This window comes from Eubalaena glacialis, chromosome 4 (assembly GCF_028564815.1).
Source record: "Eubalaena glacialis isolate mEubGla1 chromosome 4, mEubGla1.1.hap2.+ XY, whole genome shotgun sequence".
Classification (NCBI taxonomy): Eukaryota; Metazoa; Chordata; class Mammalia; order Artiodactyla; family Balaenidae; genus Eubalaena; species Eubalaena glacialis.
Genome location: NC_083719.1, coordinates 218,510 through 245,018, shown reverse-complemented (window position 1 = coordinate 245,018; position 26,509 = coordinate 218,510). Strand labels below are relative to the sequence as shown.

General features: G+C 53.8%; 1 protein-coding gene across 1 annotated transcript in view; it reads right to left on the bottom strand.

The window, feature by feature from the left end:
- The window catches only part of AHRR (aryl hydrocarbon receptor repressor), a 72,070-nt gene that overhangs the window by 25,174 nt on the left and 20,387 nt on the right, over positions 1-26,509 (bottom strand). Inside the window, 1 exon segment of the mRNA XM_061187619.1 lies at positions 12,115-12,206. Coding sequence (XP_061043602.1) covers positions 12,115-12,206 — 92 coding nt within the window.

Below are 26,509 nucleotides of genomic sequence, written 5' to 3'. Positions count from 1 at the left end.
GAGGCAAGGGCGCAGGGCCCACAGCTGAGCTGCGCATCGGGCACTCACCCCTCGCCGCCCCCCCCCACAGTCTCATGCAAACCCCAGGCCAGGGCTCCTTCCGAGGTGGCCCTTTCTAAAGGGGAGCCCTCACCAAGGAGGCAAACCCACCGGCCCAGCCCCTCCCCCCAACCCCTGCCCTCTGATCCTCCTTCCTGCCCCCAGCACACAGCTGCTCAGGGACAGAGCGCACAGGGCCCAGGAGACAGCCTGGGAGATGCCCGGCAGGTGGGGCCGCACAGAAAAGAGACCAAGGATGAGACAAGCATGAATTTAAATAAATATATTTAAGGAGATAAGAAAACAGATTAGCAAAATGAAATAAGAAGAAGAAATAGTACAAGCAAATCAAGGGGAACTATTTATTAGGTATGAGAATGTAAGGAAGAAAGAAAACATTTGGGGGTGTGCTGTGATGGGTACAAACCTGGAAGATCAGTCCTGAAGACAGCAGAGAAGGGAAACCAGACAGAACACAGAAGTAAGACCAGTAGATGGGAGATATTGCCCAGGAACAGCTGGGTAAAGGCGGCTCCAGAGGTAGAACCAGTAACGGAGAGGGACAGTATTTGACGCAATGATGGAAAAAAAAAATCCAGATTAAAGAGGAAAGACCTCAGATGGAAAGAACTTGGAGCACCAAGCAGGCAAAACAAGACGAAAGACACATTACAGTGAAATTCAAGAATATCAAGGCCAAAGACAGGCTCACAAAAGCTCAAGAGGGAGCCAGAGCGGAGCCACTGCAGAGAACGAGCCTCGGACCCCATCAGCGGCACCCGTGCTGCAAACAATGGGACAGTATTTTTGAAGGCTGAAGGAAAAACTTTGAACCTAAAATTCTATATCCCACCAAACTGCTATCCAAGCATGAAGGCGCGGGGTGAGATGCAGGAAGATTTCACATCAAGACCCTCGGTGAAAGCACTGAGCGGAGGCCCTCAAAACAAGAAGCACGTCTGGGGGCTGCAAGGAGGGTGACCCACATCCCGAACCTCAGAGGGACCTTGAAAAGTCAGGAACACAGACAAGATCCGTGCCGTCCAGGATTCAACTTCTGGACAAAGTCACTGTGTCCGTGCGGGGTCTGGGGGCCTGGACGGATGCGGGCCTGTTGGGGAGACGCCAGCCCTGCTAAATCTAGGGGGTCAAAGAGAAACCTGCTTGGAAAGACCTGCTCTGAAGGTGACCCCCCAAGAACAAAAGCAGAGTGTGTGACTTAAACTAGCATGAGAAAGCTCAGTCAGAACGGGGAGCTACAGAGAAGGGAAAGAAACCAAGGAGAGTGCAGCCAAGAGAAAATACAAAATACGAGGGCAGAAATTAGCCCCCAAATGAGAGTAATTACAAGAAGAATAAATGGGCTAGGCTCGCCAACTAAACGATCCCCCCCACAAACATTGCAAGAGAGCCACTTCACAAGAAAGGAAACCTGACAATGAAAGTACGAGGAGGGGTCCCAGCTGCAAGGACGCCAGAAGGCTGGGCAGCTTGAAAGTCTGGACCCTAGCGGGACGAGGGTTAGAGTCAAACGTGCAGGATGTGAGAGCCACAAGGCCCCGGAGCCCCGGCCAGGCTTCCTGCTAGAGCGGCCGCCTGGAGCCGGGGTGGCGTGAGCTGCCAGCTGACGGCTCACAGAGCTGCTGCCCCCGGGTTTCCCCAGGTTTCAGGCGTCCGCGTGTCCCCGCCGCCACTGCAGCCCTCGCTTCCGCTCTGCCGGGGGATGGAGCTGCGTCATGGTTCTGCTGGAATCCGCCCGGCGTCTGTGCTCGCAGACTCTTCTGGGGGGGTGCGGGGAATGCGCTGTCCTCAGTGGCCGCAGGCCTGGGCCTTATCTCCCTGGGGGACAAGCCTCCCCCCACAGTGTCTGGTCCACCGCCTTCTCCCTCCACCCGTCCTGGAGGGGCCTTGGCCTCCAGGTCCCCACTTGCCACTTGGTCACGGCCTGGTCCATGCGGAGGAAGTGGAACTGGGGAGGGCCAGGATGCCGGGGCTGTCCTCACTCCCCGCCGCCACTCCAAGGACAGGCAGGTACGTGTGGCTCCCCGGTTGGAAGCCCCCTCCCCTGAGGCACCTCCTCGTGGCCTTCCAGCCTCCACCTTCTTGTCTCCGAGCCCGGACTCTCCTGTCCTGGGTGCAGAATCTCACAGAGGCGAACACCTGGTCCTTCTCATCGTCTGTGCTGGTCACCCAGCGGGGCCTTTCAGGCTGGAAACTCAGTCCTGGGCTCTGGGAAACCTTCTGGGTTGCTTCCTTGATGATTTCCTCCCCTGTGGTCTTTCTGGAGCTCCAATTATGCAGGTCCCACGGGGCCTGGCAATTTCCCTGACTTCCCGCTGTTATTCTCCGCTGTCTTCACTTACGCGTGGGAGGACTCTGACTCCAGACCCTTCTACGGATTTCTAGGTGTTGCTCTCATGCTTTTAATCTTTGAGTTCTTTTAAGATCTCTGAATGGTCGCTTTTACAGCTACCTGTGTCCCCGTGTCTGAGGGGCTCGAGGGCCGTATGGTCTGCCTGTCTGGTCATCTCCATTTTGCACGTCTGTCTCCTCCAAGCTGATTTTCCTCCTGGATCCTGTGTTTTGCTCCATCAGCCTCTTTCCCGGAGGGCCCAGGATCCCTGTGTGCGCTGGATCTGAGGAGCGGGTTCGGGACGGCCGACAGGAGGTCCGCCACCACAAGCCTGTGCGGCCTCGGGGCCGCGTGTCCTGCAGGGGGAGCCCGGACGTCCGCACTTTTAGTCCCTTCTCCATATAAAGTAGCAAATTCACCGGCTCTGAGAACCAAGACAGGAGCACTGGAGGCCCTTACTCTGCTGAGCGCCCAACCCCGATTCCTGCACATGCTCAGAACCAGAATGTGAGAGTCATGCTCAAGGGGAAGGCGAGAAACAGATGCCACCTCTGAGCTGGCACGAACAGCGGAGTGATCAGGTAAGGGATGCAAAGCAGCTAATACGACCCTCCTCCATGAGATAAAGGTAGCACTTTGAAATGAACACAACAAAAAAGATGAAAAGTCTCAGAAGAGAAACAGACGCTATAAAAAAAAGAACCAAATGAGAATTTTAGATCTGAGAAATAAAATATATGAAGTAAAATTTTCACTGGATGGGCTTAATGGCAGAATGGAGGTGACAGAGAAAAGGGTCAGTAAAGACAGATAATAGGAAGTATCCAGCCTGAGAGAGAAAATATTGGAAAAAAGTGAAGAGAGCCTCAAGGACCTGTGGGACAGTGTGAAAAGGCCTAACACCTGGGCCAGTGGAGTTTCTGAAATAAAAGAGAAAGAGGTTGGTGAAATAAAAATATTTGAAGAGTATGGCTGAAAACCTTCCAAATTTGGTGAAAGACATAAATTTATAGATTCAGAAAGCTCAGCGAACCCTAAACAGGACAATCTAATAAACCCACTCCCAAGCATATCAAAATTAAGCATCAGAAGTCAATAGAGATACTGAAATGGAATACTAATAAATATCACTAAAATCAAAAAGAAGGCAGAAAAGATGGAAACAAAAAATAGAAAAATTATGAAATGGTAGACTGAAATCCAATAATATCAATGATTACCCTAATATAAATGGCCTCACACACCAATTAAAAAAAGAAGATACTGTCAGACTGGACTTAGAAAAACAAAAAACAAAAAAAGGTCCAAATATGTACTGCCAACAAAAGAAAGATATACATTAAATACAATAATACAAATGGACTAAAAGTAAAAAGATGAAGCAAGACATGCCAAGGAAACATTAACTAAAAGAAAGCTGGAGTGGCAATGTTAGCGTTAGACAAAGCAGGCTTCAGAGCGAGGACGATTACCAGGAATAAAGAGGCATTTTATATAATGATAATGATAGAAAGGTCAATTCATGAAGAAAACATAATAATCCTAAGTGCGTTTGCAACATACAACAGAACTCCAAAACACATAGAGCAAAAACTGGTAGAACTTAAAGGAGAAATACAAAATTCCACAATTATACTAGAAGATGTCTTTCAGGTTAAGACTCGACAGAAAATCAACAAGGATATAAAAGCCGTCAACATTATCAACCAGCTTGATGTGACTGATGTTTACAGAACACCTCACCCAAGGGCAGCAATCTGGTGGGGGCCCCTTCCTGGCTCACAGATAGCCGTGTCCCACGTGGTAGAAGGGGCGGGGGACTCTCTGGGGTCTCTTTTATAAGAACACAGATCCCATTCATGAGGGCTCCACCCTCATGACCAAATCACCTCCCAAAGACCCCACCACCAAACACCATCGCACTGGGGGTTAGGTCTCCAATCTAATATGAATTTGCATTATATTAATTTGGGGGGGATACAAGTATTTCGTCCATAGCAACAATCAATGAAACCAATAGCTGTGTCTTTGAAAAAGATCAATAAAATGAATACACCTCTAGCCCAACTGACTAAGAAAAAATAAGAGAAGACGCAAATTACCAATGAAATGAGAAAGGAGACATAGTCACAGAACCCACAGACATTAAGAAGGCAACATGGAGCCCATGGTGCTGGACTGTGGAGGCTGGGAGATGGCTGGGAGGCTCCGCGGGGCCTGGGAAGCCACAGTCTGTGGAGGGGAGGGGGCAATGGGAGAAGACTGAGCCCAGGTGCCCCAGGGGCCTTGTAGGGGGAGGGGGCGGCCTCCCGGCCTACCCGACAGCCCTGCGTGGGAGTGGGCTGGTAGGATGAGTAGGCCGGGCTGGTGGTGGGCCCGGCGGGGCCCTGAGGGGCTGCCTGCGTGCTAGCGGCCCCTGCTGGGTACATGTGAGCTGGAGGGATAGAGGAAAGAGCTCACCACCCCGAGGCGGGGGGGACGGCGGGGGCCCTCCTCTGACTTTTCCTTCTCCTTATGACTTTTGGAACCAAGTTTGTGCTTCACATTCTCACAAAAGGATAGTAAGTGAAATCAACAAAGATAGGAAAGGACCCCCGGAACATCACACTCTCGGAAGACCAGTCACACCCAAACTGAGGGGTTCTCTGCAAGACGACAGGCCAGTGCTCTTTGGGAAGTCAGTGTCACAGAACCCCAGGGCAGGCCAAGGAACGTTATAGATTAAAGGAGGTGAGAGAGGCAGGACAGCTAAACACGTGACGGGTTTCCTCTTGGCACAAACGGGGCACTGGGACCGTGTGGGAGCTGAGTCGGCTATGGACACAGTCAACACGGCCTCAGAGCCCTTGGTCCGGCATCTGTGCCCAGGCCGTGGGGGGCATCCTAGTTTAGCAAATGCACCGAGGCCTCTAGGAGCAAAGGGCATCACGCCTGCCACGCACCCTAAATTGGGTCAGAAGAGAAAATGAGTGTGGAGAGAGGGCAAGTGCTAACACGGAAACGTCTGGGAATCTGAAAAATTCTTTGTACCGCTCTGTCAACTGTTTCGTAAGTGTGAAATCACACCGAAATAGTAAAAGAACAAAGAGGTTTTAAAAAAGCAAAAAAAAAAGGGCAACTTGGGAAAACCATGAACAACTTTGTACCCATAAAATCAATAACATAGATGAAATAGACAAACTCTTTGAAAGATACAAACTACTAAAGTTCACACTAGAATAGACAACCTGAATAGTCCTGTATCAATTAACAAAACTGAATTCATAGTTTAATCTTCTATGATTAAAACTATGATTTGAATTATTAAACTTCTAAAGAAATCTCCCAGACCAGTTGTTTTCTCTGGTGAATTCTAATAAGCATTTCAGGAGGAAATAATACCAATTCTACACAATCTCTTTCAGAAAAGAAAAGAGAGGGGAACACTCTCAAATAGTTTTATGAAGTCTCCACTAGCATGACACCACAACCAGACAAGAAAAAAACAAAAATGTTTCTCATGAACATAAACACAAAAATCCCCACAAATATTACCAAATTTAATCTAGCAATATATAAATAAGATCTATCCTGGGCATGCAAGGTTGGGTCAGCATTTGAAAATCGATTAATGTAATTCACAATATTAACAGACTCAGGAAGAAAAATCATGATCATCTCAATAGACACAGAAAAAGCATCTGACAAAACTAATCCATTCATAATAAGAACTCTCAGAAAACAAGGAATAGAGGGAAATTTCTTAATCTGATATAAGGCATCTATAAAAAGCAAAACGAGCAAAAGACTGACGTTTTCTCCCTAAGGTTAGGGAAAGGCAGAGGTGTTCTTTCTCACCTCGTCTACTCTACGTTGCACTCGAAGGCCTAGGAGCGCAATAAGGCAGGAAAAATAAAGCATGGAGCTTGAAAAGTAGATAAAAGCTGTCTCTATTCTCGGAAAACATGATGATCTATGTAAAAATTCCCACAGAATCTACAAAAAAGCTCCAAGAATTACTGATGAATTCAGAAGGGTCACAGACAAAAAGTCAACCTAGAAAAATAAATTGTATTTCTGTATACCAGTAATGAAAATAGAAATTAAACAACAGCTCCACATACAATAGCAATACAAATATTAATAGAAAATACTAAGGTATAAATCTAACAATATACACAGGCTCTTTAGGCTGAAAGCTATAAAACGCTGATGAAAGTAATAAAAGACCTAAATTAATGGGAGACACTGTTCATAAATTGGGAGAGTAGTGCTGTCAGGCTGTCAATTCTCCCCAAACTGATCTGCTGCTGTAACACAATCCCAGTCAAAATTCCAGCCAGAATTTCTATAGCTGTCAACAAGCTAATTCTAAAATTTATGTGGAGGGACTTCCCTGGTGGTCCAGTGACTAAGACTCCGTGCTCCCAATGCAGGGGGCCCAGGTTTGATCCCTGGTCAGGGAACTAGACCCCACATGCTGCAACTAAGAGTTCGCATGCCACAATGAAGATCCCGCACGTGGCAACGAAGATGCCGAGTGCCACAACTAAGACCCAGAGCAGCCAAAAAAATAAATTAAATAAATATTAAAAAGAATAAATAGGGCTTCCCTGGTGGCGCAGTGGTTAAGAATCCATCTGCCAATGCAGGGGACATGGGTTCGAGCCCTGGTCTGGGAAGATCCCACATGCCGCGGAGCAACTAAGCCCGTGCGCCACAACTACTGAGCCTGTGCTCCAGAGCCCGTGAGCCACAACTACTGAGCCTGCATGCCACAACTACTGAAGCCTGTGCACCTAGAGCCTGTGCTCCGCAATAAGAGAAGCCATCGCAATGAGAAGCCCGCGCACCGCAACAAAGAGTAGCCCCTGCTCGCCACAACTAGAGAAAGCCTGGGTGCAGCAACAAAGACCCAATGCAGCCAAAAATAAATAAATTAATTAAAAAATAATAATAATAAAATAAAATTTATGTGGAGAATTGGGAGATTAGGATTGACATACATACACTACTATGTATAGAATAGATAACTAATGAGAACCTACTGTATAGCACAGGGAACTCTACTCAATGATCTGTGGCGACCTAAATGGGAAGGAAATCTAAAAAAGAGTGGATATATGTATACGTATGACTGATTCACTTTGCTGTACAGCAGAAACTAACACAACATTGTAAACCAACTATACTCCAATAAAAATTAATTAAAAAATAAAAAATAAAAAAATAAAAGAAATAATACTTGAACTCTCAAAAAAATGAAATAAAATTTATGTGGAAAGACAGAGAAACCAGAATAGCCAAAACAATTCTGAAAAAGGACAACAAAAAACAGGGGCCAATTCACACTGTCTGATTTCAGGACTTATTATAAAGCTATACTAATTAAGACAGTGAGCGACTTATTTGTGAAAGGTCAGACACACAATCTATGCACCAGGACAGAGAGTCCAGAAACAGACACAAAAATGTGGCCAACTGATTTTTTACGAAGGTGTAAAGGCAATTCAGCGGAGAAAGGATCAACTTTCAAATAAATGGTTCTGAAAGAACTGGAATTCATATGCAAAAAAAATAAATCTTGACCTATGCCTCCCACCTTACACCAAGTTAACTAAAAATGCATCACAGACTTCAGTGTAAAACTTAAAACTGAATGTAAGAGTATAAAACACTGGCCTCAAACATAAAAGAAAAATCTTTGTAACCTTAGGGTAGGTAAAGAGTTGTTGCATGTGACACCAAAATCATGACCTATTAAAAAAAATGGATAGATTGGACTTTGTCAAAGTTAAATACTTCCACTCTCTGCAAGGCCTTGTCAAGAGAATGAAAAGACAAGCCAGGTTGGGAGCAAATACTACAGAAGCTACATACAACAAGGACACTTGTCCAGAACATTTATATGAGCTCTAAACTCAACAGTAAGAAAGCAAACAACCTGATTTTTTTTCTTTCTTTTTTTTTTTTTTTAGTGGACAAAGACTTGAACAGACAGTTTACAAGGAGGATCTGTGGGTGGCAAATAGACACATGAAAAGATGCTCAGCATCATTAGTCATGAGGGAAATGCAAACTAAAACCATAGTGAGAGTCCAGCTATTAAAGCTGCTTTGTAATACTGTGCAAACCAGGGACTTGCCGCAGCTGGAACTCCCGTTCCCTGCTGGCGGGGACGCATCGGCACAGCTACCTTGGAAAGCAGAGTGGCAATTTCTTACAAAGTTAAGCACACACATCTGTAGGTATCATCCAAACAAAAGGAAAACCTATGTTCAGAGAAAAACCTGTGTGTGAATGTTTATCGCAGCTTTACTCATAGTCAGCACATCCTGGAAACAACCCCGATGGCCTCAGCAGTTGGGTGGGCAAGTGCTGTGAGACGCCCACAACATGGGTGATGGACACTCAGGTGGAGGACGTAGCAGTGGAGCCTGGGGCGGGTGTGACTGCAAATGGACAGCAGGAGGGAAACCCAGGGGTGGAGGAATTGCTCAGTGTTCTCACCCTACACTCCCCAAAAGAACTCAGTTAGGAAATGTCCCGTGCAGCACAGGACACCCGAACTCCAGCCAGGGTCAAGTGATCAGAGTGTCTTCCGGCCGGACAGGCCTGAACTCATGGCTCCTGCGGGCACGTCGTCCCGTCCCCACTGAACTCGACGGCCCTGCAGCCCAGCTTGGACGGAGGATGAGCCCCGGGCGTGGCGCTGACCACACACCCAAGGTCGGTGCTTCTAGAACCACGTCGGCCCTCATCCCCCACTCCCACGCCTCCTCCACCCCTCCCAGTGCCTGTACCAAGGTGCTCACTGGCGGCAGCTCTGCTGGGTCCTGGCTTCCCCGGGGGAGCCTCCAAACATGGACCAAGAGACTGGGCGTCCAGTCCCACCCCAACGAGGACCCTGGACAAGCCCCTAACGGCTCCAATTCCTGGTTGTTTCATGTTAAAATCATAGATGTTAGACCACAGTCACTCAATGTCTGTGTCAGCTCTAAATCTTATAGGAATTGATGACAGTTTATCTTCAAGAGGCTGAAGATTGGAAATAAAACCTAGGATTTTCTTGTTATTGTTGCTTGGTTTGCTTATCTTGCTCTGTTTGGGAATATTTTTCACTTGCAAATTAGTCTCTAATCCCCAAGTTTGAGAATCACTGCTCTGGCACTGCTGTGAAGGGCCCTCGTCATATAACCAACCCTGATTCCAATCAAAGGGAGCTTCCAGAAACATCCTGTGGCTACAGAGAACGTTGGATATGAAGGCGGCCACTTCAGGAACCGCTGGACCTCATTCTCCAAAATGGAGCAGGCGGGTGGGCACCCTTCTGGCCTGGCCAGGGAGCCCAGTGGGCAGGGTGTGCACCAGGGCAGGCCGTGGTGCCCAGAGCAGATGGGCAGCAGACCCAGACCCCTCAGCCTCAGGACCTCTTCTTGAGAAAGTCCACCCGGCGGGTAGCTCCCCAGACGTCCCCAGGCCAGACACAGGACGCACCGCTTCCCCTGGCCCCAGGCCCCCAGGAGCTTGTGGGGACCTGGGAGTCAGGCCTGGTCATCACATCTTGGGCTTCAGCCTCAGCCAGGACGCAGGGCGGCCGTCCACGTCCTGAGGCCCCAGGGAAGACTTAATAGTCCAGGCTTTGAGGCACACCCACGAGCAGAAAGGCCCGAGGCGCCCCCGGCCCGCCCCCCCCCGCCGAAGGCAGGACAGCCTTGCGGTGCCGCAGCTCTGCACCCGCTGGAGAGGCAGGAAGAGTGTGGCCCTGGGCACAGAGGTGAGGACAGTGCCCTAGCACTAGCTGGGAGATCGGGCTGTGTGCACTGGCTTCTGTATTTATAGCTCAAAACAAAAGTTTAAAAAAGATTTTATGGCTAAGATGTCATTTTAATTTTGAACATGAATAAGAAAAAGAGCACTGCCAGCTATCTTTTGCCAAGAATAGAATTCAAACTGGCAGGACATTTTCAGCTCCATGTTTACCAGCACCGACAGAAAAAAACTGTTGCGAAGGAAAAATAACAATATTTAAGATATGCTTCCTAAAAACCTGATGAATAATGAATATGGAAACGCTTCCTCTACTGAAAGCACGACATCTCCAAAAGCACGCTGCCCTTAGGCCCACTCTCTGCTCCCGCCGGGCTCCAGGGGTGGGAGGCCCGGGCTCCCCACACAGGAGACTCAAACGTGAACCCCGTTGCCTGCGAGAGCGTCAGTCCTCGCCTGTTCTTGTCTCTTTAGAAAGCGAAAGGTCTCTAAGCTCATAGACCCTCAAAGCACATCCAGACCCCTCAGCAGGGGCCGAGAGCTCGGGGGGCCGCGACGGCCGGGCGGATGGGGCAGCAGAGGGCTGGACGCAGCGCCCGCACGATGCGAAGGTGCAGCGTGAGGCGGGGACGCCAGGGCGAGCGGAGTCCGAGGAGGCGTGGGCACAACTGGAGGAGCCAGGTGGCCACTGCTGACTGCAGCCAGAGCCCGGCCGCCAGTCCCGCCGCCTGGCAGTCCATCCTCTCTTCCCGGTCAGCGTTTGACGCTTCTAGTAAAAAGCTGGAGTAACGTGGAGAGAGGCTGCCAGCCTCCGAGGGGCTTGGCTGAGGTGGGACAGAGAGGGCGTCTCGTGGGCTCCCCTTCCTCACGGAGGGGGCCGCGGGGGAAGCGGGGTGCTGCGGCCGCTGCCGTGCTCAGCCGTGTGTCCCCCGTGAGAGGCGCTGGCCCCGGGGCCCGGGGACGTGAACGGGAGCTGACCGCTGTGGTCATTCCCGTCGAGCTGGCGAGGGCGCCAAACCCAGAGCCACAGGTGCGGGAGGGGCTCCGGCCGACGGAGCAGCCTGGGCTGCAGACCAGCACCTGGAGGAAGCCGATGGGCTCCTGCCCGGCGGAGCTTCTCCCAGCGGCACCAATCCTGAGCCACGTCTGCCCCTCATCGGGTCAACCTAACAGACGCACCGAACGTCGGGGGTGCGGAGGGCATCGAGGATGCCGCTGGCTTCCCGTGGGGGCAGAGCTGCCCACCCAGCAGGGCTCTAGGGCCTGAGGTAGACAGGCAGGGAGACACGTGGGCCCGGCCTCTCCTGGCACGGCCAGGGAAGCACGGCTCCAGGGTCACCTCGGCGGCCGGTTGAGGGGCAGCCTGCCACGGGCTCCTCTCCCTCAGCACCCACACTGTCCTGTGGAGGGTCGGCCTGCATCCCCCCAGCCCCTTGGAGGAGGGGCAGACCAGGGCCTGAGTCTCTCTAGCGGAGGCCGGGGCACCCTAGCTCTGTGATTTGATCCAACCCAGGAAGCTCCACCTCCTCTTTTCTTGTTTAAGAAACGGACCCACGAGCAACGGGGTCAGGAAAGGCAGTTCAGGACCAGCCGGCGGGGTCTATCTCAGGTGAGAAGGCCAACCCGGGGGGGGGGGCCACCCAGCGTGTAGTACCGACAACAGGGCAGCCGGCTCGCCCGCTGGACCTGGGACGCACAATGCACAGTCTTCTGTCCTCACTTTGAGGGGTAAAAAGCCCACTCAATTTTTCATTAGGTTCTCCCGTTGACAAGCAAAACCAGAAAATGCAGAACAGAAAACGATTTTCAGATTTGAAACTCAGGGGCCTCGAGGTCACCGTCTGTGCTGCCCCCAGGGGTTCCTGGAGCCACACCCTGCAACCCTTCCTGAGGCTTAACTTCCCAGTGGCTGTAAGCGGTCACAACCGAGGCCCACGGGGACACGGCTGCACGTGACACGGGCGAGGGCTCACCTCCAGCAGCAGCCTTCCCTCCAGCACGGCAGACCCTCCACGCAGATCCCTGTCTCCTGGTGAGGGGGCACCGGCCACCGGCTGCTGCAGGGCTGTCGGAGGAGAGCACAGTTAGTGACGGGTCCCTGACGTTTCTCCAACTTCCACCCACCCTCCGCAGGCACGCTGACCTGTGGTCTCCTCGCTGCCCAGACACCCAGGGCGGTGGGCGGGGGAGCTGGGTGGGAGCCGGGTGACATTTGGGGGATCGGGACTTCACGGCTAGGCCGCACCTGAGGACCCCGCCCCACTCTGCTCCCCAGAAACTGCACTCCCCCTCCCCTCCTGCAACCCCCTTAACCCCCCTCCCCACCTCAGGGACTCTCCGGGGGTCCCCAAAGCTCCTCTCTCAAGACCCAAGTGTGGGCAGGTCCCCAAACTGGACACCACTGGTCTGGGTAACCAATCACCGGCCTGGACCCCCACGTGCCCCTCACCCATCCCTCCCTCCTGGAGCCCCCGCCCCTCAATCAGAGTGGAGCAGCCAATGCCCCCGTTGGGCGGGCGTCCCCTGCAGGCTCACGCTGCCTCTCCCAACCCCCCCCCCGTCTGGCCTCACGTCCACTTGGGGTGAAAAGCTCAGACAGACAGATGTGCAGGTCAGACAGACAGACGTCATCCACATCCCAGCCCCTGGCGCTTGGTGGGGGACCCCCAACTCCATGCTCAGCATCATCGGCACCTGGGAATTATGGGGGCTGCTGGGGGCTGCTGAGGGCACAGGCATTAAAGGGGGTCCCGGCCAGGAGCGGGCTGAGAAAGCTAAAGGAGGGAAACGCCGACCGGACCGGCGGGGGCCCGGGTCCCACTCCCACCCCGCCCCTCCCCGCAGCCCCCTGACAGCACAAGGCCACGTCTCCCAGCTGGGTGGGCAGAGCCCAAGCGGGCCTGGGCGGACGTGGGGTCACAGCAGCGGGGCTGGGGGGCAGGACCCCGCCTCGGCGCGCCCAGGGGGACCGCCACAGTCCAGACCGCCAAGGCCTGCCCGCCACACACGTCGCTGCAGGGGCCGCCCCGGCTCCAGCCAGCTCGCCGCCCCCGTGCGCGCTGGGCTGGGGGCAAGGGGACGTTGGGACGGGGCTTCCCTGCTCTCCGGGCCTGCGGACGCCGAGCGGGCTGCGCTGCCGCCCACGGCCGGAGGCTGGGGAGCCCCAGGCGGTGACGTCACCGCGGCGGACGCGGTTCGGCGACCCCCGCCGGGACCCAGCCCCACTCCGCGACGCACAGACAGATGCGCTCAGTCGCCCCCCGACGTGCAAGGGCCACGACCCGCACGGGGACAGCCGTGGCGGGGGTGGGCACTCCCCGGAGGCGGGCGAGGGTCCTCTCCTAACCTCCCTCCCCTGCCGCCCCCCCGTGGCTCCCCAGCCTCGCGTGCGCCCCCGCCGGGCACCCGCACTTCCCTCCTCCGCAGCCACATTCCGCGGGGCACGCCCGGCGGGGCCTCCTCGGGCTCCTGTCACGCGATGGAGCGTCAGCGCCGCAGTGACAGCCGCCTGGACCCCGGCCAGGGCCTCGCGTGCGAGCAGGGCCGCCAGCGCGCCCCACCCCCAGGCCTGTGGTGAGACTAGAAGAAACCGAATGTGATTCCGAGGCTGTCCCGGAGGCCCAGCCAGGGTCGGGGGCGCCTTCCCGAAAACTCATCTGAGCCGACAGCCCCGGCCCCCAGGTCAGGAGCGCCCGGAAGTTGACTCAGGGCAGCAAACTCCAGGCCCGCAGGCTGCGGGGGCCAGTCTTCTTCCGGGGGGGGGGGACAGTCCGGAGCGGGGAGCAGCCCTGAGAGGGGAGCGCCCGCGGCGGTGGGGAGAGAGAGCCGCTGGGGGAAGAGCCCCGGGGCGGGGGAGCAGCCCGCGCTCCCAGCAGCTCTGCCGTCACCTGGGTCTGGCACTTCGTCCCAGCGTCTCTCTGCAGGGTGCCGCTTCCTCTCCTCTCCCTGCTACCACACGTCTCACCCGAGGGTCTGACCCGGGAGGGAGCCCAGCCCCCGCTGAGCGGGGCCCTGGAGGGGAGGCAGGGCTCTGGGCAGGGGCCTCTGCAGGCGGACTCCGGCCCCATCGCCGGCGCCCTCTCTGCCCGGTCTCCCTCGTGACAAGGGGCAAGCCCGCCGCCACGGCTCGCCCCGCCCCCGCCTGCTCCTGGTCGCCCCTGGCAACAGGCCGGGGAGAAAAGCTGGCAGGGAGCAGGTGTGTGGGGCGGGGGTCCACGGGGAGTTGGTGAAAGTGTGCAGAGAAGGAGTCTCTGTGGCCCCCTAGGCCCCGCGAGGAGGGACGTTTGGGGACGGGGTTGTGGGGAGCAGTGCCCCAAGGCCCGGAGCTCGAGGCGTCCCCTGTGGTCCAGCCAGGGGCGGAAAGGCCTGTCACGTCGAAGGGCCTCGTGCCCCTGGTGAGCCGCTGTCCCCAGAAAGGGTGCCAAGCCACGTGAGACGGGACCCCGGTGGCACCCGCGTCCCCTCAGCCCCACCCTGCGGGCAGCTGGCCCTCCTCCTGCCCAGCCCAGCCTGAGGGGCAGTGGCAGGTGGGAGCGGCCAAGAGCCCTGGTCCCACGGAAGCCGTCCTCCCGCAGCGCAGAGCCCGGGCCACCTCTGGTCTGTAGATAGAGCTCAGGGTCTCGAGGCAGAAGAGGAGGCCCAGCCAGGGCCGCCCCTCCCAGAGATGAACGGGCTCCCAGGGGCTCGCACAGCCCAGCCTGGACCCGTTGCTCCGCCTGGAGCCCTGGCTCCCTCCCCAACTCAGGCCCGAGCCCAGCCGCACTTGAGGTTCTCACTGCCCAGTCCAGGCTGTCCACCAACTGGCTGTAGAATCAACCGGAACCAGCCTTCCTCTCACTTCCTTGATTTCTTGCATACCTGAAAAGGCTCATTTGGAACAGAGAGAACGTGAGGGATCATCGTGGAGACAGTGGACATCCCCGTGAATATGATGCACACACAGCCGTAGGGGGAGGGTGAGAATGGAAAGGCCACTGCCCTTTGGGGCTCAGACTGGGGCTGACTGCACCCCTCCGGCCCCACCCGGTACCCCGCTTCCTTCCGCGTCCTTCCCACAGAGGAGACTCAGGGCAGTTACCACCCTGGGCCGAGCCCTGGGCCATGGACACCCCGCCCCCACCAGCAGCTTCTCAGGGGTCCTGTGCCTGGGTCTGGCTCCTGGGGGGTGCCAAGTGCTCCCGGTGGAGGAGAAACCAGAAGACGCCCCATCTCTGCCCCTAGATGGTGCGTGACGCCCAGAAGCCACTTTGATCCCAGCCAGCTCCTCAGGGGACAGGACAGCTGAGCCCAGATCGTGGGGCACACTGAATTTGGGACGTGTAGGGCTGTCCGGGGATTGGGGTACAGGACTTCTGCCACCCGGGGTGATTGAGAGAGAAGCTGGGGACACCACCGGAAGCTGGGCTGAACCTCCGATTCTGACCAGCTGCAGCTCCTGGGGTGGACAGGTCCACGTCCACAGCCCAGCCCCTGCTTTGAACGAACACATGCCTGGTGACACCTGGCATCATCTCAGCATCGAGGGAGCACCCTAGGCTCTGCACTGTGCTCTGCACAGCACACATGGCCTTGGCACCTGGGTCATTTCCCCTCCAGCCCTGGTCCAGCAGCACGCTGGCCCCCAGGCCCTCGAGTTCAGGGCTGACATCCACGCTTGTCCGCGTGTCCCTCTGGAGGCAGCTGGCATGACCACGGCTCTGCCCTGCTCTCCCCCACGCTGTGCCCAGAGGACAGGGTGGAGGGAAACAGTGAGCTTGGAGCTCCCGGGACCCCAAGGAGCAGGCATGCCTCCCACTTCTGACCACTTCCAGCCCAGACCCCCTCAAAGGCCTGCTTAGCAGAGGAGCTCGGGCTCAGAGCAGGGGTCCTGGGAGCCTCAGCGCTCCCATAAGACGGGCATGGGCTGTCGTGAGGATCCAGCAAGGACACACACCTGAGGAGCGCCGAGCGGGGTGGGGCAGCGGGTGCCCCGTAAATGTCCTGATGTTCTGCGTCCACATCTTGTTGCCGCCAACTCAGCGCCAACCTCCACGAGGCCTGTGGATGGATGCCTGTGTCCCCAGATTCCTGGCCCCCCAGGGTGATGGTGTTAGGAGGGGCCTTTGGGTCACAAGGGTGGAGCCCCACGAATGGGATTAGTGTCCTCATAAGAGACCCCAGGGAGCTCCCTCACCCCTTCCGCCACGTGGGGACAACCCAGAAGCGGTCCTCACCAGAGCCCGACCATGGGGCACCTGACCTCGGACCTCCAGCCTCCAGGACTGTGAGAGGTAAAGGTCTGTGTATTTGTCACAGCAGCCGAGCTGAGAAACCGGCGGGGCAAGTCCCTGGCGGCCGTCCCCTTCGTGCGGCTGAGACCAGGCCCGGGGGCTGGGCGAGCAGGACCTTCTGGCGGGCTCCCCTGTCACCACCTGCGGGGCCCAGCACGCCCTCCTGTGAGTCAGAGGTCCAGGACGTGGGGGACCGACCGCCTTCACAGGCCGGGCTGTTAACCGGCTCCACTCACCACTGCTCCCACCGCCAGGCCCCACTCTGGGTGACCCTGGCGACAAGTCTCGGGGCCCAGAGGCCACGTGAGTCCAGGAGTTGACAGGAACCCTGAAGAGCCCCGGCTCACCTCTCCCGACACCCGCTCTTCTCCGTGATGCGCGGGCGTGCGTGGGGCTCCCGTGCAGTGCAATGCACCTGCCGGGGGAGACCGGTGACCAGGCCTGGTGTCCGGGACGGGGCCAGACGGAGGGCGTGGAGCTCCCCGCCGCACTGTGCCTTCAGACCCCGCTGCAATCCTGGCCTCAAATTAATGGACCACTTCAGTTTTCAGACATTCAAACTCTCCTCCCTTCACTTTTCAAGAACTAAACGATAAACCCCTTGTTTTGCCTTTGGAAGATGAACATGAATCATACAGGCTGGAAGAAAGTGCTGCCTCTCAGTCTCCTTCTGGACAGGTTGTTTTCTGCACCTGGGCTGCCAAGAACGGACTTGCTCGCCGAGTTCTGTGCTCTCGCACCCAGGTGTCTGCCCACCCAGCACGGGGAAGGTGATAGGAAGCACTTGGGAAGAAAACAGCAGGAGCCAGAGGCGCTCTTATCTAACCACGGAGGGAGGCGGGTTGGGGAGGGGGCGCCAGGAGGCGGTACGGGCAGGGGTGCCCGTCCTTCCAAACCCCACAGTTAGGCTGCGGGAGAGGAGGGATTCAAACTGCCAGTCAAAGCCCCAAGTTCAGTTAGGCGAGAAGAAACTTCAGGAGTGTGAATAAACGTGCTCATTTCACGCAGAGCCGTATTTAGAAAACAGAAGAGTCCACCCCAGGATTATACTGCATCAGCTTGTGGATTTTCCTATGGCCGGGTCACTCGCTTGCCCACAGTCATTCATTTCTCCAGCCCCCGCCTGGGGACACAGGTGAGCACTGAGGGTCCCAGTGTGGCTGGAGGAGGCCTCCAGAGGGGGTGACTCTGAGCAAGGCCTAAAGGAGAGAGACCAGGGGGCCGGGCTGTGAGGAGGCCGCAGGTGAGCTGGGTCAGCAGCCCCCAGGATCCCCTCCCCACCCTCGAGACACTTGTCCCTGCAGGCTGCTCCCCACCTGCTCACCCACTAATCTTAGCGCCCATTGACGTTTCTGGCCTGAATTATTCCTGCAATGGTTACCAACTGGGGATTTTATAATTCACCTCTTCTCTCTACAGTCATCCATCTAGAATGGATGTATTGTTAGGAAGAATTTTCTCTTAGTATTTATTTGTTCATTCACTTATTTATATCAGTGTGGATTTATGGAATCCCATTTTATTCGCTGGATTATAATCCATCACCATCCTTATTCATCTTAATGCTGAAACTGTCCCAGACCTGGCCAGGGGAGCCCCTTCAGGATGACTTGCGTCCCAGGGCATGTCTCCTCACGCTCTGAGCACGGCCTGCTGTCCAGCACGGACATTCTAAGCTCATCTTGTCCTTTCTCTGCTCCAACTCTAGACGGAGGCCAGAAAGCCTCCTTTTAATGGTGAACCATGTCTGGAAACCGAGCTCTGAATGTAAGTTGTGCTCCCTGCTACTGGTGTGGCCCTTTCAGCAGACAGAGCTAGAACACACACACATACACACACACACACTTATATGTGTGTGTGCATAATGTGAGTTCACACCGATACCTCCAGTTCCAATTCTACACCACAGGATTCAGTACAGAGTGGACTTATTTTTCCTTTAATATTTGATAGAAATTGCTTTAATTCTATCTGGGCCTAGATTTTCTCTGTGGGAAGATTTTAACCACTGATTCAAATGGTCGTGTGGCTATTCAGGTTTTCTATTTCTTCTTGAGTCAATTTTAATAAGCTATATTTCTAGGCATTTATTATGTTTTCAAATTTATTGGCATAAATTTGTTCATGATAACCTCAACCCATCTTTTAAATATCTGCAGCATCTAAAATTGTGTTTCTTTTACATTCCTAATACTATTTGCTATTTTTCCTGGATCAGTCTCACCAGATCTTTGTGTTTTTTTTCATTCCGAAGGAACTCTATTGTATGTTTCCTTTCTATTTCACTAATATCTTCCCCTTTATTTTTCCTTTCTTTGACTCTCCTTTTGTTTATTTTACTTTTCTTTATCAAAACTACAAAACTGGGGCTTCCCTGGTGGCGCAGTGGTAGAGAATCTGCCTGCTAATGCAGGGGACACGGGTTCGAGCCCTGGTCTGGGAAGATCCCACATGCCGCGGAGCAACTAGGCCCGTGAGCCACAACTACTGAGCCTGCGCGTCTGGAGCCTGTGCTCCGCAACAAGAGAGGCCGCGATAGTGAGAGGCCCGCGCACCGCGATGAAGAGTGGCCCCCACTTGCCACAACTAGAGAAAGCCCTCGCACAGAAACAAAGACCCAACAGAGCCAAAAATAAATAAATAAATAAATTAATTTTTTAAAAAATTGTCTTAAAAAAAACTACAAAACTGAATGCTTAGCTCATTAATTTCAGCCCTCCTTCTTTTACATATAAACACTCAAGGTTATTTATTTCTAAGAATTACATTAGCTGCATCCCATGCATTTTGATTTATAAATATTTTCTCAGTTCCATCATGCTTTCTTCTTTGATCTATTTATAAATATGTTTATTTCCAAATATATCAGGGTTTTCAAGTCATCTTTTTTATGGATTTCCAGCTTAACTGCCTTAAGGGCTCACCATGCATTCTTCATGATTTTGTCTTTTGAAATTTATTGTGACTTGCTTTATTGACCAATATGTTTTCAATATATTTACAAGTTCCATGTAGGTTTGAAAAGATGTGAGTTCTGAGTTTCAGAGTATAGTGTTATGTAATGTCCATGAGATTAACCCTTTTTTGCATTGTTCAAATCTTCTATAATCATTACTGATTTTTATTTATTTGCTCTGTTAAGTACTGAGAGAACTATCTAAAATCTTTCTCTCTGATGATGAATTCAAGTATTTTTCCTTGTAGTTCCATCAATATGTTTCATATTTTTGAGATTATGTTATTAAAGTTACACAAATTTAAAATAATTTTACTTGCTTGATGAAATAAAATGTTTAATCATTACTAAATGATTATTAAATGATACTTTCTCATGATCTCCAGTAGTGTTTTTCATCCCCAAATCAATTTTTTGATATTAATATAACTTCATCAGATCTATTTCAGTTCATTTCAGTTTCCAATATATCTTTTTCCATCCTTTTACTTTCACCCTTTCTGTGCCTTTTGTAAACAGATATAGTAAATCACTTTAATAATCCTTATCTGTTAGTTGGCATGTTTAGTCCATTTACATTTATTGTAACTAGTGACACATTTGGAATTTTATGCTTTCTATTTGTTCCACTCTTTCATGTTTCTTTTTTCTCCCTTCTTGGCTTTTTTCTTTTGACTGTTTATATTTTCTCATTCCACTTTTCTCTCTCCATTAGTTTGAAAATTACACCTTTCTGTCATCTTGATAGTTACCCTGGAAATTTTATTATGAATTAGTTAATCAACCTCCAAAGTTAATTAATACAAGAACTGTTGAAACCCTTAACTCAAATCTCCTGCTCCAAATTTATATGCTACCACGGCTAGGGATTTATTTCTCTCTTTTTTTGTTCTTACAATACACCATTACTACTATTTTATACATCAGTGTTTGCTTTGATTGATACATATAGTCACCACCTTCTTATCCATTCCTTCTCGAAGCCCAAACCTTCCTTTCCTTCTGCATGAAGTGCATCCTTTAAATTTTTTTTTAATACGTTCTCTTTGGGTTCTCAGCTGCACTTAGTTTTTGATCTCTTTGAGTATTCCTTAATTTCCTGCTGGCTGATCAATATATTTTTAAAGGTTTCAGATATTTTATCTTAAATTTTGGATGTTATCTGCAGGACGGCTGATTGGTTACTTGCCACTGTATCTGCTGGAAATGGAAGAGGCTGTATGTCTGGTGGCAGATCTTCTCCACTCGACTCTAAATTCTAGGAGGCGGGGACCATGGCAGCTGTTCTGTTTACTTGCATTATGACTGGTTTTTAATGTGAAACTTTTCAGTCTGAATTTGGGCCAAGGCCCCGCAACTATACATGTGCCAACTATACCTGGGTCCCAAAGTGAGATCACAGGTGACCTCGGCAAGGCTGCAAAGATGTCAGAGGTGAGAGATGTTTGGAGCTGGGAGAAGGGCCTCCTTGGAGGGCTGTGCTGTTCATCCCACACCCCCACCTGCACCAGGAGATGGGTGGGGGCTCTCTCCTCGCCTGATGCCCAGTGAGAGGGGCTTCATGATGGCCCTGTGAGGGCCTGCCACGTGCCTCCAGGGGCTAGTGGGGCTGGAGTCTCTCTACACTCAAGAAATCCAAAGGAGGTTGGACTGAAAGTGAGAAGTACCACGTGCCCACCAGCAGGTCAAAGATGTACGTTTCCTGGGGAGCAGGTGGGGCCACAATGTCCAAGCACTGGCCTAGGGTTTCTCAGCTCCTCCCAGGAGGGTGCCTGGAGACAAGAGAAGAGACTTCAGACCCTCTGACACCCAGGCTAAGGAAGGAAACACAAAGAACCAGCTGGAGAGGATGGGTCGCCCATGTTGGCCACCGAGGCAAACAGACCCCTAGGTACATGGTCCTCAGAAGCCAGGAAAACACCAAGACCACCCAGCCTTGTGTGCCAGCTCAGGGCAGTGCCGGTCAGGCAGGAGCTCTCCCAATCTTCACCTCTTCTTCCTGCTGCTACTCCAACCTGGAAGGGCCAGAAACCATGGCTCCCAGTGAGGCAGGACCTCAGGGAGGAGCCGCCAAGCTCACCGCCAGGTGCCCCGCAGCCCTGCCTGCTGGAGCCTCTGTGCAGGCGGGGAGAAGGTTCACACTGGAAATACTTTTAGAGATTTAACTGTTTTGACTGAAAGGCACTAAATGACCCAGAAGGGACCAGGAAAGTCTGGGGCCACCCCCAGTCCATCCAGGGGCAGCGAGAGAAAAATCAAAGTTGTTTTCTGTGTCCTGGGGCAGGGGGGACACGTGTCCTGAGGAGGATGCAGGTACCAGGAGAAAGTGAACGAATGAGTGAATGAACCAAGAGCCTGCCCCTCCCCTGGGCCAGACTCACCTTTCAGAGGTAATTAAGAGACGATGGGGGAAATAAAACCAGCACAAAACGATCCAGGGTGATCTTTCTGCACGATGGCTCTGCAGGGGTCTGCCTGGGGCCTGGGGTAAGAGGCAGGTGTGCACACAGCAGGGCCGGCTCCCTCCCCTGAAGGCCCTGACACAACCCAAGACAAGTGTATCTTTGCTGGAAATGCCCCGGGGAGGCTGTCTTCCAGAAAGTGTCAGTGATAGAGGGAAGGGGGCTCTGGCAGCTGAAGGGCTGGAAAGTAAATGCAGCAACGACCCAAATCCAATCCCTGGCGGGAAGGAATCCACCAAACACTCCACGTGAAGAGAGAAAAATCAGGTCCCAAACCTCCCTCCCCATCACATCATCACAGGGGTCTCGGCCGCTTTGACAAAACCCCACACTCAGCAGAGCTTTATTTCCTCACAGCTCTGAGGCCAGGAGCCCAAGCTCAGCTTCCAGCGAGGGCTCTTCTGCTTACAGACGGCCGCCTCCTCACTCTGTCCCATGAGGCCTTGGCCGCAGGGGACAGGAGAGGAGAGGGCCCTCTGGTGCCTCCTCTTATGCGGACGCTAACCCTCCGGGATCAGGGCCCCACCTCGTGACCACTTCCTACTCTAATTACCTCCTCTGAGGCCCCATCTCCAACACGGCCACACTGGGGGTAGGGCTCAACATGTGTCTTTGTGGGGGACGCAGACATTCTGTCCATGACAGGGCTCATCAGGGGAGGACAACTCTTCAGTGAAAGCTGAAAACCGGTACAATTTAGCTTAATAATCGCATACACTTCCCTCCTGGGCTACAGGATTGCTAAGTCTCAAGGAGCATTTAATCTCTGGCCTGCTAAGGAGCACTGCATCCCGTGTGGGGTCCCGGACACATCTCATGATGTGAGGGCTTCTGGACCTCCCCACTGGGTGGGGGTGAAGCAGACCCGCCCAGCCCAGGTGAGCCAGGGGCCAGGATCGACCCCATCACAGAGGGTGCAAGTGGACAGAGGCCCAGATCCAGGCTGGGGCGCACAGTGAAGGGGGGGCAGCGGCCTTTCAGAGTGCAAATCTCCAGATTTTCATGGGAAGCTGGAATCGTGCTCTTCCTTCCCTTCTTGCCTGCTGAGACCGTCCCCTCCCTCTGTTGGTCTCCCCGACAATCCTGCCTGCAGGCCACGCATCAGGCCTGGGTGAACCGCAGGCCCTTGGTCATCTCCACGCTGGTCCCCACTCTGGGCGCTTGAACCCCAGACCCAGCGAGTCTCCCAGCTGGGCCGACGCCGCGGTGCAGACCGCTGCTGGGACCCCACATCCTGGGCCACATGTCCTGGAAGGAACCCATCTCTGGTCCCCCTCAGTGTCCGTCATGTTCTCCACTCACCCACCCTCCCTCCCTTTTCTTTTATCGACCCCCAATTTCCCCTCTTTCGAATGGTGAAATTTGCAAGAATGGAAAATCCCTCTCTTTGGCACAAGCAGTTTGTCACTTAGAAGCGCCAGCCCTCAGTCTATGCAAAAACCAAATAAATTAATTAAATAAGCCCACTGCTTTTTAAAAATTCATGAAAGGCAACACCAGCACAAACATTACAAGCGAATTTTCAGGCCATTATTGCCCTTGGAGGTTGGAACTTTCCAGTTCAAGTCCTTCCCGAAGGTGACTTTTTATGGAAGCTTTAATGAAATTAGTTTATCCGTTTCTGAGTCAGGAAGCACAGATTAAGATCCAATTTTTATAGCTTGACTTTTTTCTAACTATGCAGAGGAAATGAATTCAGGAAAATATTTAGAATTTCCCCTAAAATGTACAGCTTGAGGGGGATTACAAACTTGGGAATCCTTGGGAGAAAGGTGTGATGGAGAAACCAAACTCATGAGCTCACCCCACTGTGACCGGCAGGGCTGCCCACCTGCAGCTCGAGGGCTCAGCAGACCTGACGGGCATCCCCCTGCCTCAGGGGAGGGGGTGGGATTGGTTGTAATGTGGGAAAAGCACTCTGCTCCTGGTCAAGAAGAACCATGGGTTCAGGTGGACACCTGGACAGATGCCTGAACTCCTGGAAACAGCAAAACTGAAGCCTTTCCAAGATTACCAACCCTGGTGTGGCTGGGCACAGCTGGACCTGAGGAAGTGACCAGAGAGGAAGAGACCAGTCCCTACTAATGTGCCACATGCAGCTGGATGCTTCTGGGGGAGGAAGGTGAACAGAAACCCCACCTGGGCAGCTCCAGAGCTGGCCTAAGCTGTCCAACAGGTCACTGTGAAAGCCCAGGGCATGGGGAACCCCAGGCACAGGGATGGAGACCCCAGCATGGAGATGGAGACCCCGTATGGAGATGGAGACCACAGCATGGAGATGGAGACCCCAGTATGGGAGATGGAGACCCCAGAATGGGAGATGGGGACCCCAGTATGGAGATGGAGACCCAGGCACAGTGATGGGGACCCCAGAATAGGAATGGGGCCCCCAGCATGGGAAATGGAGACCCCAGTATGGAGATGGGGAACCCAGTATGGAGATGGGGAACCCAGTATGGGAGATGGAGACCCCAGCATGGGAGATGGAGACCCCAGCATGCGGATGGAGACCCTTGCATGGGGAGAGCTGGCTTCAGGAGCCAGGGTCTGATAGTTTCCAAAGGCTGGGCTGTGAGTCCCCAGCACTTCCCGGGCTGTCCCAGAGCCCTCCTGTCATCCCTTCACGGAACTCTCTCCGCTTCATGAGCACAGCCCTCAGTACCCCAACCTGGGTGCTGCAATCTGTACTTTTCCGATTTCAGCGGTGTTGGCTCCTCAAGAGATGGAATTCCTGCTGCCCCTTCAACGTTTTCCAAAGCCGGCTCCCGGGGCCCCACAGGCTGCTCCATGCCGACCACACGTTTTAGACTGTGTGTGTTTGCATGTCCTGCACTTATCTGGAAGCCAGTGATGCTTCAACAGTCACCTGAGCAACCTGCACCAGCGACCTGGCAGCACCGGCAGGGCCTGGGTTCCAGGATGAGGACCCTGGACTCCACACCAAGACCACAGCAGTGCTGAAATGATTGTCTTTGCTGTTTTACACATTTGAGTTTTTCCTACCTAAAAAATTGACGCATTTCAGTAAGACTTTGGAAACCTGGAAAGTAAAACAAAACTCCTGTAACCGCGTCTCAGAGATAAATGCTGCTAACGATTCTGTGTGTCAGTTCCAGTGGGGGCTCGGGCGGGGTCTGCGGATGTCCCCACTGCAGGGCTTCCTTCGGCAAGGTGCAGGGCCCTCCCCATTGTCCCCACATCAGGGCCCCTGTAGGACAGAGACCCTCCCCCGGAGGGACACAAGGAGGGCCTGAGAGGCCTGAAGGCCTGACCCCAAGTCAGAAAGCTGGTCACAGCCCCTGGTCTCCTTGAAGCCCCCGAGGACACGGCGTCCAGCAGTCAGCCCACTGCTGACCTGGAATTACGTGCCCTGGACCCCACTCGGGAGGTGCCACTGGCCGGTGGTATTGATTTTTAATTTTAAAGTAGTATAATTCAAAGCCACTTTAGGGGCTGTCACTTTCAACTTCCACTCAGAACAGAGGAGCTGGGAAGAGCGGCTGCCCACCTCACACAAAGCACCACACAATCCGCGAACTTCCCCGTTTTCCTGAGCCCATCGGAGAGCCAAGTCCCAGGGCAACGGTAACCCGAAATCCAGGGAAATACAGGCGCTTTCGGGGAGGGACAGGACACCGTGGGAACGAGAAGGACTCAGACAAAATTCAGGCCCAGTCCTGAAGGTGGGCCAGTGGGATATGCAGGACCCCTGGAGGCTGCAGAGGTTTGGAGACGGGGTCTGCAGGGGCCTCGCAGCTGCCCACAGGGAAAAGGGGGCTGGCAGGGGGAGGGCGCCAAGCCCCAGCACCGAGGGCCTGATGAGGTCCCGGTGCCACTGGGGGAGGAAGAGAAAACCCCTCTGCCCCGGGGAGGGGGCCCAGACCACAGCTGGGGAGGCTGGGGTGCCGAGGAGGCCCCACCCCAGATGCAGGAATGCAGCAGCAAGGGTCCCTTAGACGGCTCCTTGAGGGGGCTGCCTCTGTGTGGCCTGCAGACCACACCCGCCCCCTCACCTCCTCCTGGAAGCCCACCAGCCTGCACAACTCTCCTGGTGACCCCCCGCATTCCTCCCCCCGTGGCACCCATCATTCTCCGCCGTCTTCCAAACCTACTTTTCCAGAAATGTTTCATGAGCTTGGGCCTCCAGCCATGGGGGGTCTGGGTGATGGACACCCAGTAAAAGAGCACGATTTACTAGGGGGACGGACCTGGGCTGGGCACTGGGTGAACCCCAGGCCAGGCTGTCAAAGCTCAGCCCACGAACCTGTGGGGGGGATGGACACAGGCAGGTGTCACAGGGTGCAGGGACGCCGCCCACCCCCAGGACCAAGCCCGGCTGTGCAGACACAGAGCCCTGTGAGCTGGGCCTTCCCCCGGAGGCAGAACGGCTTTCCACGAGGGACAGCTTGACACACTCAGCTCTGCACTGCCAACGAGGGTCCACGCCCCAGAGCAGAGCAGGACACAGGTGAGGGGCCCGGGGTCCTGCGGGGTCAGACAGAGGATGCAGGGAGCCAAGACCCCTGTGCGGAGCTCTCACACAGAGGGGGCTCTCAGAGGCCAGCAGCGGCAGGAGGGTCTGGGGTTCCTGCTCCATGAGAGGAAGTGAAGGCGACGGTGGGCCCTTTGGAGGGGCTGGTCGGCGCTGGCCCAGCTGGAGGGCACAGCGGGTGCAGCTGCT